Below are 14,522 nucleotides of genomic sequence, written 5' to 3'. Positions count from 1 at the left end.
AATTTAAAGAAGCCGTAATCTGGGGTAGCTCTTGTAACGTGGTGGTACGGATGCCGATAGCACATACAGTACAAAGATAAATTTACCCAGACTTCGAATAGACTACTGTAAATTAGTCTTATCTTCCTTATTTCATAAGTCCCAGTAGATAAAACTTTATGGCTAATTAAGGAATAATAAATCCTTGTCTAGATACCGTACCCATGATGGGACTTGTAACAACTTCAACCGCCCACGTTGGGGTTCCACCATGAGTCCAGTCCAGAGGTTTCTCCGACCTTCCTACGCTGATGACCTTCAAGCTCCAAGAAGGTCTGTCACCGGAGCTAGACTACCATCAGCTAGAGAAATCAGCTCTTTTATCCACCAGAGTGAGAATGTAGAAAATCCTGGTGTCACACATCTTCTGATGCAGTGGGGACAGTTCTTGGACCATGACGTGACCTCTTCTTCGCAGTCTAGAGGGTTTAACGGCTCTGTCCCGAGATGCTGCAAGGATGGTGGGAAAGACTTCATTCCGAGAGAATTTTTGGTAAGATGTTATTCGTAGGTATAGAGCAAAAACATAAAAACTAAAAAAAGGAAAACAAATTCATCGTATAATTTTATATTTAACAGCACCCTGAATGCTTTCCCATTCCGGTACCGCCGTCCGACCCGTTCTATGGCCCCAAAGGTGTCAGATGCCTGGACTTCATCAGGTCCTCGCCGGCCCCGCGTGACGACTGCGCGTTAGGCTGGAGAGAACAGATGAACCAAGTGTCTGCCTTCATTGACGGTTCGCCTCTATACGGTAGCTCAGCGAGACAGTCTGACAATCTCAGATTGTTTAGGAATGGTAAGTGTAGACTTACATTAAGGTAACGTAAGCAAATGTCGCCCGTGTCACTAATATTAATTGTTGATTAGCTACCAACCCTGAACACACTTGATACTTCACGTTGTCGTGACTTCCAGAATAACTGAAGACACCTAACTTCTCGCAAGAGGTATAGGTGATAAATGATGATGTAATGACTGATGGTAAGACATGCATTGAGTTGTTGAAAGCTGAGAGTATATGACCCACTTCCCAGTGAGTGGTCACCAGTGATTTCCGCAAGGCCAGGGCCACGACTAAGCCACTGCTTGAATATAAGATAACATGAGCTCAAGAAACTGTGGAGGTGAGTTCACACGAGAACTGTGATGGTGTCATAAAATATCTCTGGCAACGCACTTTAGATCAGCTTAACTACTACACCAGGCTCAGGTAGGAAGAACTCCACTTCACTGGCAAAACGGTCATGACGAGATAATAGCAAATAATTTCTCAAAAAGCCTCTATGGTAAACAGTCCAATACTAAAGGGTTCAGAAAAGTAAAGACGTTTTAAATAATACATGAAATCGCCACAATGCTTAATTTGAAGCGTAAGATAAGCAATATAGTGATACCAACAAAATTTCGAAATTTATTATTGTATTCATCAGAAACCAGAAGATATTTTTTTATTTATTGCTTAAATGTGTAGACGAGCTCACAGCCCAACTGCTGTTAAGTGGTTACTGGAGCCCATAAATATCTACAATGTAAATGGGCCACCCACTTTGGGATATAAGTCCTAAGGTCTCAGTATAGTTACAACCTACCCGTGCGGACTCACAAGAGGTCCTACCACCAGTACGAAAAATCTATAGTACATTTCTACTGATACAAAATGTATGTAGGAATGCTACAGTACGGGCGGGTGCAACAGCGCCGGCCGGTGCTGCCCCCGGACCACGGTGAGGGGCTGTGTCGCGGGGGAGCGCTCTCCACAGACTGCTTCAAGTCGGGAGACGCTCGCGTCAACGAGCACCCTGGCCTGGTCGCCGCACACATCGTATGGCTGCGGCAACATAACAGGTTTGGACAATTTACTTAAAGCGCCCGTCATCAGTAAGGCTTGGGGTGTTTAAGTAATTAATCAAAATTCAACCTGTTTCGGGCCAAAAGTAACCATACTTCTTAAATTAATGGCTGATTCGAATACAATCGAGATGTCTGTTTGAGATGGCGTATCGACTAAGCCCCAAGGAGAAACTTGTTGCGTCATCTACAAAAGCAGAATATTATGTTTGATTGATCAAACCTGACCCACTTTTGACACACTTTGAACAGGGTTATCTCAGGGAGTAGCGAGTAGGGAACAGATCATCGACTCATTATATACGAAGTTTCGCATACGCAAAAAAGCTTGATGTTCAAGCTCCTAGTAATAAATTTGCTATTATAATGTAAGTTTTATTCGTCAGAATGGCACAAGAGCTGGCCCACTTGAATCCCCACTGGAGCGATGAAAAGATCTACCAGGAGACGCGTAAAATCGTCGGAGCCATGATCCAGCATATAACATACAGGGAATTTTTACCAATTGTTTTAGGTAAAGGCTTATTCTATCTATATTCAATTGCCATAGTAAATATAGTGTGTTAAGAACTGGGTTACCATTGAACTAGCTGTTTTAAAATGAAGGTGAATGACACACCAAGAAGTGAGATCTGGTGTTGATTTTATAGAATATCAGAATATGATCACCACAGTCTTCCAATCTACCAATTTGTACTCTACCACCTCGTTTTACGTCATCTTATGATAAGCTGGGCCGATATTTCGCGAATAACTTCCACCTACCATACTCTTTTATGTCATCACCTATAAAATCTGCATTCTCAGAATGTATCTATTAGAACAATGTTAAAGCATGCGCGCAAACATTAAAGCAAGGTAAAGCTGTGGACATGGATTAAAAATAGTCTGAAGCATCAATTCACGTCCTAGCAACAAATCAAATCAAATCAAACTTTATTAACTAAAACACGGTTTACAAAGTTATTGATAGATATTTTATAGAACAGCGTGTTTCTACCAGCTCGGCGTGCAAGTATTATTCAAAATTATTTACATTCAATGCAGTCAGTAAATATATTAATTAATTAAAATATCAAACAGTCAAATAAATTAATTGAATAAGAATTAGTTATTTATGTCATAAAACGAAAACAAAGAACAGAAAAAAGCGAATTTAAAATGAACATAATGATTTATCATTTAAAAAATCGTTAACTGTATAATAACATCTTAGGGTTAATAATTTTTTCAAGCTATTTTTAAATAAAAATAATTTGACTTTTTTATAGCATCAAGTAGCTTATTATATATTTTCGGTGCCTTACACAATATACTTTTTTGCATAAGAATTGTATAGTACAAACACATTTTATCAAATCAATAATTACAAAAACGTACCTACATATTTTCATTGCAATCTTTACATATATTTTTCTAGGTTCAGAAGTAATGCAACTATTCGACCTAGACCTCCAAAGTAAGGGCTACTACAAGAACTACAGCCCTAAAATAAATCCTAATCCGGCTAGTTCGTTTGGTTCTGCAGCCTTCAGATTCGGACACAGTTTGGTACAGTCATCAATGGTACGCTTCGATAGGTTCCACCGGCCGATGCACAATAGTAAGTCGTTGATAATTAAATTGTTAAGGTACCTTCATCAATTTTAGCTAATTCTAATGTCATAGATTAATAACGTGTTGATTGATGTTTCATGCCGATATTACCAGTATTTTAAAAGACAAGAGATGCAATTTTCAGTATACAAAGTTCTTCGCGTTTAGTTTTTTAAGTTGTTAAACTTACCAAAGTATAATTGAAATTAAGAGTATTCATGCATGCGTTGGAGTGTTTGTACATATTTAAACTTTCGACCTACGTGTCTACGTAACACGTAGGTTAGATAATTATTTATAAAATATAGTACAATACATGGCTGTTTAGTAAACATATTGTAAACATTTAGTAAAAATAGTAAACATATTGTTTAAATTAATAGCAATTTCCATAAAAAAATCAGCAGTGGACAGTTTGAATAAACGCAATTATTATTTTTTTGAGAATTATTTGTTTTATTTGTCTCTCCATTTTGCAGTACTATTGTTTTGCAGTATCATTAAAAGAGCTCCATGCATATTATAATACATATACCATTACTTCAAGATGCAATACTGCCTAATAACAAATCTGCGATTCTATCTGAACAAATAAATTATTGTGTTACAGACGTATCTCTCCACGATGAGTTAACTAATCCATCAAACATTTGGAGCATGGGAGCGGTAGACCGCCTCGTCTTCGGCATGGTCAACCAACCAATCCAGAAACGAGATGAATTCATTACAGAAGAACTAACAAACCATTTGTTCCAAACGCCACATTTTGACTTCGGTATGGATTTAGCGGCCATTAACATACAAAGGGGACGTGATCATGGGGTGCCTCCCTACACCGCGTGGAGAGAGCCATGCGGATTGACACCGATTCTTAGCTTCGACGATTTGAAGCGAGTAATGCCGGACAGGGTTGTAAGGAAAATGGAATTCTTGTACAGGTGATTCTTTTAAATATCTTTACACTAAAATATCTAGAAAACAAGCAAATACAATTGAAGTAAACGTTGCAAATTCGGCCCCGACCCAGGAACTTTCTCTTATGTGATGACTGCCGATAATTTACACAGTACACTCGGGAAGACAGACATTTTTAACCAAAAGATGAATCAATCCCCGCTCATGAATCAGTAGTAGGGAAATAACATCATTTCTAGGACTCTATCGAGAGCGCTCTCCGTAAGTCGTCAGTGATGTTACTATTTTGTTAGTGTTGAGAACACATTGAGAGTCCATCCGTATAAAAATATGCACGTAGCTTTATGGTAAAATAATGCCCTCCTTTAGCTTTAGATATTAATCGATGTATAAAAACTAGTAGTATATGACTAGTCTCTAAATTAGAAACACTCGATTATAAATTACGGCTATTGCTTGAGTTTGATGTTTCTGAATGTGTTTGGTTTTCAGGGATGTGGATGACATAGACCTGTTTACTGGAGGTATGGCTGAAAGGCCAGTCGTTGGAGGTCTAGTTGGACCAACGTTTGCTTGCATCATCGCGCAGCAGTTCGGCAATTTAAGAAAAGGCGATAGATTTTGGTGAGACTCTCTTTTAGCTGTTTCCGACTTCTAGTGATTCGATAGGAATCATAATCACACTCTAAGATTGGTATTAGCTCTTTTAGACAAATGATCGCCGTTGAAAAGCATATTAGCGGCTGATCTACGCCTTCTGCAAATGAATTAATAGAGTTTTGATATCAATCACAAATTGTTGGCCTTTAAATTTCAGGTACGAAAATGGAGGTTTCGATTCATCATTCACTCCGGCGCAACTACAGCAGATCAGAAGGATATCCTTCGCGCAAGTTCTATGTCGAACTTTAGACACGATCGAAACGATACAACCATTTGTTTTTCTCTCCCCTGACAATCCTGACAATGAAAGGACTTCATGTCAAAACGGACTGTTGAGCAACTTTGACTTATCCCCGTGGATCGAAATCGAACATGATTCGAATAACATAAGAACCGTTGATGATGACCACAAACCGACCACCAAGAAACCTAAACGGACCAAACCTACCACAACAACCAGAAAACCTACCACTCCTAAAGCTAAACCCCTCAAAAGCGCCGTCAAGATGGCTGAAAAGAAACCTGCTGCGGTTTTCAATTCAACGACTGACAGTAACAAAACAGAAAATGCCACATCCAAAATCACTGACACTAAACCCGACAACTTGACTGTTACTGACGAAGACGCGACTAAAACTGACACGACAATACAAATAGACGACAAATTAGACTTTAAAAACAAAACACTACGTTTCGACACTGAAAAGATTGACTCGCGACACAAAAGACCTACTAGTTACGATGATTACGACTACGACAATGACGACACACAAAGCATTCAATCGATTGTTATAAATAATCTAAATCATAAAAGACCTCACAACAGACCCGTTATAACTGTTACTGAAAACATTGATAAATACACCTACCTAATCAACTACGTTCCTAGACCTACGGTGTCATGGAGGCAAACGACCAGAAGGCCTCCTGAACGTGACGTTGTCAAAGTGACTTATCAGACCTATGACGATACGTACAGACGACCGAACAAACCTTACTATTACAAACGACCAGAAAATAACTATGATAATTATAGGGAAAACAGGCCTGACACTCAAACGAATCGCCACACATCACATTCGTCAGCTAGATCTAATGATGAGAGTGTTCAATTTACTAATAAACCAAAAGTTAGCGAAAAACCCGCCCTCTTGGTACCCTCTACGACAGAAAACATGTACAAACTAGTCACTTTCGGCTACGTAGGCAATTATAGAGGTGATTTAAATGACTTGACTGCGGACAAAATTAACAATGACGTTAAAGCTGACACGACAGACACCAAACATAAAATTGATACTAAACTTGACATGACTAACGACAAAAATGATGACTTCTCTGAACAAAATGTTGACACAACTGACATAACAATAATGACCGACAAAAATGACTCGACTGAACCTAAACGTGACATAACTGCTTATAAAACGATTGATAATGACGAAATTAACATAAACTTAGGTACAGTTAGCAAAGACTTTTCGACTTACGACACGAAATCTGACTTGACTGAAAATGACAAAACCAATACAGAGAAACTATCAACTTTTTATTTGTATGAAACTGCAACTAGACCATATACTTTACTTAGACCGACGAGACGTAACGACGACGACCATTCACCTACTTATCCGCAAACCGGTGGTAAATATTACTACGTGAAAAACGTATTACATAAATATCCTGATGCTGAGAATGTTACGAAAGAGGAGACATTCAAAACTGATAGTGATCCGACTAGTGAAAGCATTGAAGAACGATCTTCAGGAGATAAAATGGCGAATTTGGATGAAGTTGAACAAAAATCAAATAAACCCGAAAGAGTACGAAACAGAATCAGGAAACCAGCCAGTGCGGCTAAAACACCATCGGTTACTTTCCAAGTGATTCCGAGCGAAATCAGGTATGTCAAATTAAGTATTAATCAGATAGGTCTTGAATTTTTGTTGAAATATATATTTTTGCATAAGAGCAAGCCCTACGAGTAGTGCCTTAAGTTTCTTGCCGATTATCACTAGCGAAACTATATTCCGAATCAACCGAAAGCCCACGATCGTTTACAAGGTCTTGTGAATTAAAATCATTTGAATATATGAGTGGATGAAGGGGTTAAGTACCATTTTTAAGATTTTTGACTTGTTACATTGAATTAATGTGGCTATAAACCATATTAGACCTTAAAACTCCGGGTTTAAAGTATTTTTATAAACTGCATGTCATGAACGAGTTATGAATGAAGAAAAAGTACCTACAAGTAACAAAAGTTTGTTGTCCGTTTTCTGAAAATTAAGAAATTGTGACATATCCCCTTCATCCCCTCATGTCTTCAATTAGCTTTGGATATGTGCTAGGAATTCGAAATCCAGAAGAGGGTTAATGTTAGTTTTTAACGCTACGGTACTGATGAACGATGAGCGCTTAGAAACAATATTCACTCTAAGTAATCACTTCAAATTTGAAATATACGCTGGCCTTAAAGCCCCTGTAAATATGAACACAAGTAAATAGACCAAATTATTTCCTTATTGACCACGTTAACTGAGTACTATACGTATAAAATAATAAGATATTAAAGTTTACTACTATGCTATACTATATATTATATTTTCATTACGGTAGTTTACATAATAAAATACGTGTTAAAATGGATTTTCGCGTTTTGAAATAAAATCCACTATAATAAAAATAAAAAATTTCAGTCCGACTCAATGGGCAGTGTATGAAGAAATGGAAGATTTACCCGAGGGAATATCATACAAAATGCCAGCAATTAAAGGTGATCCGCAGGCACTCACAGAAATACCAAGACCATTCAACTTTAAGAATTTAAGAAGACGACGTCCTGGAAGATTTTAAAAATAACATTAAATTAGTTCAATTGTAGTATATAATTATTTTGTATTTTTATAATCTCGACTTTTGTAAATTGTCAAACAGAAACGCATTGAAAATATTACTTTCTTTAGATGCGTGCCTAGCACTGCTTTATTATAAGTATTCTTGAATACGTAATTTAGATTCGCCAGACTGTCAATGCAGGCCTATATATCAATGATTTACTGAAAGGACTTATACATTATTGTAATAAGCACTATTATTGCCAGAAGCATGTTATTGTAAAAGTTTGCAGAGCAAGCCTACCTACCTACTTAAAATGCGTGACTCAAAACAAAAAAAAGACTGGACTCACTTGACAGACTAGAAATGACGCACTGACCTAAATGACTGATATAACTGACAAAATGTATTACCATAATTTGAACATTAGCTTTTTCATGACTTTTACAACATTTTTCGACAAAAACCTTAAATCTATAAGAGCGACTTATAATAAGAAGGACTTTGACTGATGACAAATTCATAATTTTCATAAACAATTATAATGATACAATGATATTTTTTGTTTGTTTATATACCAATTACAATAGCAGTAGACCTTTTGAAGCTGGATATAAGGAAGAATATGAACATCTCGTGACGTCTATCGCACGGCCAGATAAATCGCAATGTGTTTCTTATTTATTTATTCCATCAAATTTGGTAGTTTCTAACTTTCTTATTCTGAGTCAAAAAGCTTTTAAAGATTTTTTTTTTTTTTTCGTTATTATTAAAGATGAGAAACCTCGAAATATAACTAATAGGACATGACATGCTGACTGAACTAGACTGATGACATTTTAGACTTTAGGCATTAGTATGGACCGTAGTATCTTTCGCATGTCCGTGTAAACTTCAATATGAAATGGATGGATTTTTTTTTAAAGTTCTTCGTATTCTTAGATTCTTAACGTATCGAGCCATGAAGAAAAACATTTCCACAAAAATCATATCCAAATTATCTTGATTAAAATTAAAGATACCCTCTTTTTACATTATTGATATTTGTTATCTGACTGAGTAGATTTAAACTGAGAAGGTGCTTTAATTACAAGTGGAAGCGCTTGTGTAATTATATGACTTGATAGTACTGACGTAATATTGACAGTATTGACTGAGTAAAGCGAGACTGTGACAAACTATTTATTGACACTAACAATGTTAATTTTCAAAACCATTAAAGACTAGTAAAAATATAAAATAGTATTTCTCTTATTTTGATCGGTATCACCATCGGAAGTTATGAAATTGTAAAGAAAAAATTATCTGCAGCTCAGTTGCTGTCATCTTCGAGCGAAGGCAACCACTCACCATCAAGTGTGACGTATGCTCGCCTGCCTACAATGGCAATAAAAGAATACAAAAAGTGCAGGTATATGCAACATAGAGTGAATTTTGATTGTTGTATTGCAGCTTGCCTTTGCCTGATACTAAAACGGACTGTGGCATTAATCTATAGCGTTTCACCATGACTCAAACCATGACTTAATTCATATTATTATTATTTTATTGCCCTAGCAGGCAGACGAGCATACGGTCCACCTGATGGTAAATGGTTACCGTCGCTCATGGGCGTCAGCAATGCCAGGGGCAGAGCCAAGCCGCTGCCTACCGCTTAATACTCTCCACAAGCCTCGTTTGAAGAATGCTAATTAATACTAATAAAATAAATAGCAATGTTGACCGTTTTTACACAATTTTATTTTTTAAATAATATTAACACAAGTCAAAGCGAGGGAAAATTAGATAAAATATAAATTGAATATTACTCTACAAACATCAATTCAAAACATCTTCAGAATATAATATTTTTTAATTTGCTACATAACTATACCATAGGGTAAACTAACAATCTCACTTTTCACCATCAAACACCATCTGTGTAACAGAACTGTTTTTTTTACTACACAGCTACTCATTTAGGGATGAGATTTTAATATACAATACTAAACATTTACTTTTCAGTAATGAAAAAAGCTAAGCTTACGACTAGCCAGTATGAGATATTACCTATATTCATAAAACAGTAAACCTGCTGTCTAAAATTAGTTAAAACTATAAAATTAAATATTTAACATAATAATTTTAATATTTAAGGTTTCAGCTAATTTGTTATTTTCTTATTGCTGTGATGGGTGGACGCTCTCAGGCCCACCTGGTGTTATAAGGGGTTACCGGAAACCAAAGCATCAACAACGAAAATGCCGCCACGTACCTTGAGAGGGTAGATCTAAGGTCTCAGTACTGTTAGTCATCTGTGGCCATACAAACCGTAAATAATTAAAAACTTCCGTAACAACAAACGTGAAATTAAGCCACATTTTTTATAAAGAACATGTACTCTTCATTTTGTGAGTTGTAAACATAAATAAAAATACTATAATGATTTGATCAAGTATTTACAAGTACATTTTTAATAAATTAAAATTCCCTCATGATCTTCACTTTTTTAAAAGAAATGCATATAAACAAATGCACCAAGAGTAGTAATCATTATTATTACTATTATTGTATGGTTTTGATGGGTGGACAAGCTCACGAACCACCTATTGGTACTGGGGCCCATATCAGCTAAAAGCCACAGGAGCCCATAGACATCTACAACGTAAATTCCCCCACCAACCTTGAGATATTAGTTCTTAGGTCTCCGTTTTTAGTCCAAAGGTTGCCCCACCCCTCAAACCGAAATGCATTACTGCTTCACGTCAGAAATAGGCAAGGGAGGCAGTATGTACCTGTGCAGACTCACAAAACGTCCTTCCACTAGTAATTATGCATATTATAATTTTTGAGGGTTTTCATTAGACAATTGAACCCTTATTCTAACACCTGGATTCTAACATGGGCACAGGTGTGTCAATATTTTGTTTTTATAATTTGCTTATTCATGTAGTTTTATAAATTTGCTTTGTGGTATTAACATTTATGTATTAAATCAAGAAATTCTATCTAATTTCATATTGAGTTTAAAATTTATTGAAATAAAATGGTTTTAAAATTTCTAATTAATTTCACAAACTATGGTGGAATTTAATCTCTCTCAGGATAAAACTGAACTATATTCTTTGAAATCTCTTCAGCTAATTCTGTTGTACTGGCACTGAGTATTCTCCTAGACAATATGTCAAATGGTCCACCAGCAGGATCAATGACCACTCCACCAGCTTCCCTCACCAAAACAGTTCCTGCTGCGACATCCCAAGCATGAATTCCAAATTCAAAATAAGCATCAGCTCCTCCTAAAGCCACCATAGCCATATTCAGTGCAGCTGAACCCAATGTTCTCACTCCATGCCCTTTACTGACAACAATCTTATAGTTCTCCATCACAGCCTTAAATCTCTCAGGGTCTCGACTCGTACCTGCTTCAAATGTGACTAAAGCCGTGGCAAACTCTTTAACTTGTGATACATGAATTTGTGTCTCATTCAAGAAGGCACCTTGACCTTTCTTAGCGGTAAACATCTGCCCTAAGATAGGATTATAGATAATACCAACAACTGGCTCCTTATTAATTGTGAGGCCCACCGATATTGAGCTGTGCGGAAAACCGTGCACGAAGTTCATTGTTCCATCAACTGGATCGATGATCCATGTTGGTGAGTCTGTCAACTCGCATTTCGTCCCATCAGCGACTGACTCCTCACCAATAAACTTGTGGTCGGGAAAGGCTTTAGAAAGACCGCCAACCAGTGTGTCTTCAACTTTTTTATCTATTTCAGTCACCAGATCTATGTCACATGATTTCAGTACGAAGGATTTACAACCATTAATGTGCTCACTAATAAGGTTTCCACAAGTTTCTACCAGGGACAAAGCAACGTCGTAGTATTGGTCAACTTTATCAGTCATTTTCAATTTTACTACTTCAATGATTGTTTTCTGAAATTTATTTCAATATTTTCTGATAATTAAATTATGCGTTGAAAAAGAAAAAATATTGCTAATGAATTTCCATGAAGAAAGAAAATGAATTAATTTTCTCAACAGTAGTAGCTACATGTCAATGTCAATAATTGTCATGACCAAAGTGTCAAAGTTACATTAGACATTAATGAAAACTTTCGTCTTATAAAAAAGTATTACCTACTAAAGGGTTTTTCATTAAGGGCGCTCAAACTTGAAAATAAATAAATAAACCTGTTTAAGTGATATTGCCACAATTTATATTTTATTTTAAAGGGTATTCGATGACATTATGTATGGAATATAATTTCAGCCAAATGGCCGCCGCGACTCCGCCGTAGGTGGTGTATCCTGGTGGACTAATTTTACATCCTCGCAGAAATGAGGCTCAATTTCACGAAGAGCGCGAGTTATGTTGGCCTTCAGGGGGGCAATAGTCTGTGGCTTGTCTGCATAGACTAGAGATTTCACGTAACCCCACAGAAAGTAGTTGAATGGTGTTAAGTCACACGATCTCGGTGGCCAGTTGATGTCGCCACCATACCAGCCATCAAATTTCACATCCAATAAACTTAATGTTTCCCGTGCTGTATGGCAAGTGGTGCCGTCCTGTTGGAACCACATTTTTGTGAGATCCATACAGTCTATCCTAGGCTGCAAAGTTTGTCAGTGTCGTCCGATATCGGTCGACATTGACAGTGAGCGCGGCTCCTTGCGCATCTTTGAGGAAATAAGGACGTGTAATGTCACAACTAAAATTAAATATGTGTCATACATATACCTATATAGTAGGGACACGACATATTGTTCTATACGTACAATTGCTTATATAAATAGCACCCATTTTGAAGGCACATACATAAACATATATCTATCTCGCTCTTACTCAGCACTTTAACTCGCAGGAAAACAATATAACAGTATTTCAGTGCGTACATAAAATGAAACATGAATATACGTAAATGTCTCTGTCTCCGTCTAATGAGGCCGAAAATCCGCCATGTTTAGCGCGCCAAATGTCATTGTCACGTCAGTTCGGCCGTCTGTTTTGGGTTGTACATTATTTATTGACTTTGATATCGATTTAATATGATTGCTTATATAAAATTTCTTATTTTATCATGCTTAAAACATACAAAAATAATAATTAAAACATATTTTATAGGATCTCAAGAAAGTCGTCGGAACTATTTAAATAAAATAGTTTTATAACACTATTGTCAACTCGTTAAATATTTATTAATTAAGTGATTTTAAAGAGGAAGTCACAAGGAATGACGTTTGTAATTTTATTAACGAATAAATGTTCTGTAGGTGTTTTTTTTTATCAGGCGGTCCCTTGATAAGTTTAAAATTTGAATCACTCTCAAGTGAGAGTGATTCAAATGGTGCGGTGTACCTTCCTTGAGGTGCGCCGCGGTAATGTGTTACGGACTTTAGAGTCAGCAAAACAATTAAAATAGATTGTAATAGTCTAAGAAAGACACGTACTCAAAATACGATAACATTCAGCATGCTAGAAATGGGCAGATGGCACTGTACTACGCCATATCTTTATGTTTGGCAAATTTGAAGCACGAACTCCAAATAAACGAAATGACGATTTTTTAAATTTGCTACACTGATTTTATAAAGTTGTCGTTTGCCGCAGCGCTGCGGTAGCGCACCTCAAGGAAGGTACGCCGCACCATTTGAATCACTCTCACTTGAGAGTGATTCAAATTTTAAACTTATCAAGGGACCGCCTGATAAAAAAAAAACACCTACAGAACATTTATTCGTAATAAAATTACAAACGTCATTCCTTGTGACTTCCTCTCTAAAATCACTTAATTATTAAATATTTAACGAGTTGACAATAGTGTTTTACTCACTGCGGAATAAAACTATTTTATTTAAATAGTTCCGACGACTTTCTTGAGATCCTATAAAATATGTTTTAATTATTATTTTTGTATGTTTTAAGCATGATAAAATAAGAAATTTTATATAAGCAATCATATTAAATCGATATCAAAGTCAATAAATAATGTACAACCCAAAACAGACGGCCGAACTGACGTGACAATGACATTTGGCGCGCTAAACATGGCGGATTTTCGGCCTCATTAGACGGAGACGGAGACATTTACGTATATTCATGTTTCATTTTATGTACGCACTGAAATACTGTTATATTGTTTTCCTGCGAGTTAAAGTGCTGAGTAAGAGCGAGATAGATATATGTTTATGTATGTGCCTTCAAAATGGGTGCTATTTATATAAGCAATTGTACGTATAGAACAATATGTCGTGTCCCTACTATATAGATCTATGTGTCATACCAAATTTGAAAATATCGCTTTACCAAGATGGCCGTTATGAGCTGTCAAAGTTCGCGCGTCCTTGTATTATTAGTCTTCTTTTGCACTGCATGGTTGGACGTAAGTAGTGACCCGAACCAAAAAAGAACTTGAACATGTGATAATAGTTCACGACTGACTTCCACGACTTCCAGGGATTAACATCGTATAATAAAAGTTAGACCTGCTAAAAATATAAATTGCATATTTACATATATCAAACTCGTCGAATGTGACGTGCAACCTAACCCATAGAAAGAATTCCTAGAGTTTCTCGCCGGATCTTCTCATTGGGATAGTGTTAGTAAATTCATAAGGGGAATTGTTAGTATT

At 36.5% G+C, this 14,522-nt stretch overlaps 2 protein-coding genes across 2 annotated transcripts in view; one reads left to right on the top strand and one right to left on the bottom strand.

The window, feature by feature from the left end:
• LOC114244670 (uncharacterized) overlaps window positions 1–9,366 on the top strand; it is a 50,888-nt gene extending 41,522 nt beyond the window's left edge. Inside the window, exons 5-13 of the mRNA XM_089734185.1 lie at window positions 193–532; window positions 619–838; window positions 1,710–1,887; window positions 2,277–2,404; window positions 3,311–3,493; window positions 4,097–4,424; window positions 4,894–5,025; window positions 5,219–6,967; window positions 7,764–9,366. Coding sequence (XP_089590311.1) covers window positions 193–532; window positions 619–838; window positions 1,710–1,887; window positions 2,277–2,404; window positions 3,311–3,493; window positions 4,097–4,424; window positions 4,894–5,025; window positions 5,219–6,967; window positions 7,764–7,920 — 3,415 coding nt within the window. The 3' untranslated portion in view covers window positions 7,921–9,366. The remainder of the gene's footprint in view (window positions 1–192; window positions 533–618; window positions 839–1,709; window positions 1,888–2,276; window positions 2,405–3,310; window positions 3,494–4,096; window positions 4,425–4,893; window positions 5,026–5,218; window positions 6,968–7,763) is intronic.
• A 254-nt stretch (window positions 9,367–9,620) lies between these two features.
• On the bottom strand, window positions 9,621–11,971 carry LOC114244660 (inositol monophosphatase 1). The gene has a single exon (XM_028176544.2). It carries the CDS (start codon window positions 11,791–11,793, stop codon window positions 10,972–10,974), a length of 822 nt encoding a protein of 273 aa, XP_028032345.2. The 5' UTR covers window positions 11,794–11,971; the 3' UTR covers window positions 9,621–10,971.
• Between the last annotated feature and the right edge of the window lie 2,551 nt (window positions 11,972–14,522).

Source organism: Bombyx mandarina, chromosome 17 (assembly GCF_030267445.1).
Source record: "Bombyx mandarina strain Sakado chromosome 17, ASM3026744v2".
NCBI lineage: Eukaryota > Metazoa > Arthropoda > Insecta > Lepidoptera > Bombycidae > Bombyx > Bombyx mandarina.
The sequence above is the reverse complement of the archived record's forward strand: the minus strand, read 5'-3'. Positions and strand labels throughout refer to the sequence as shown.

Coding starts and splice junctions, on each gene's coding strand:
- LOC114244660 (XM_028176544.2), bottom strand. CDS start 11,793: ATGACTGATAAAGTTGACCAATACTACGACGTTGCTTTGTCCCTGGTA.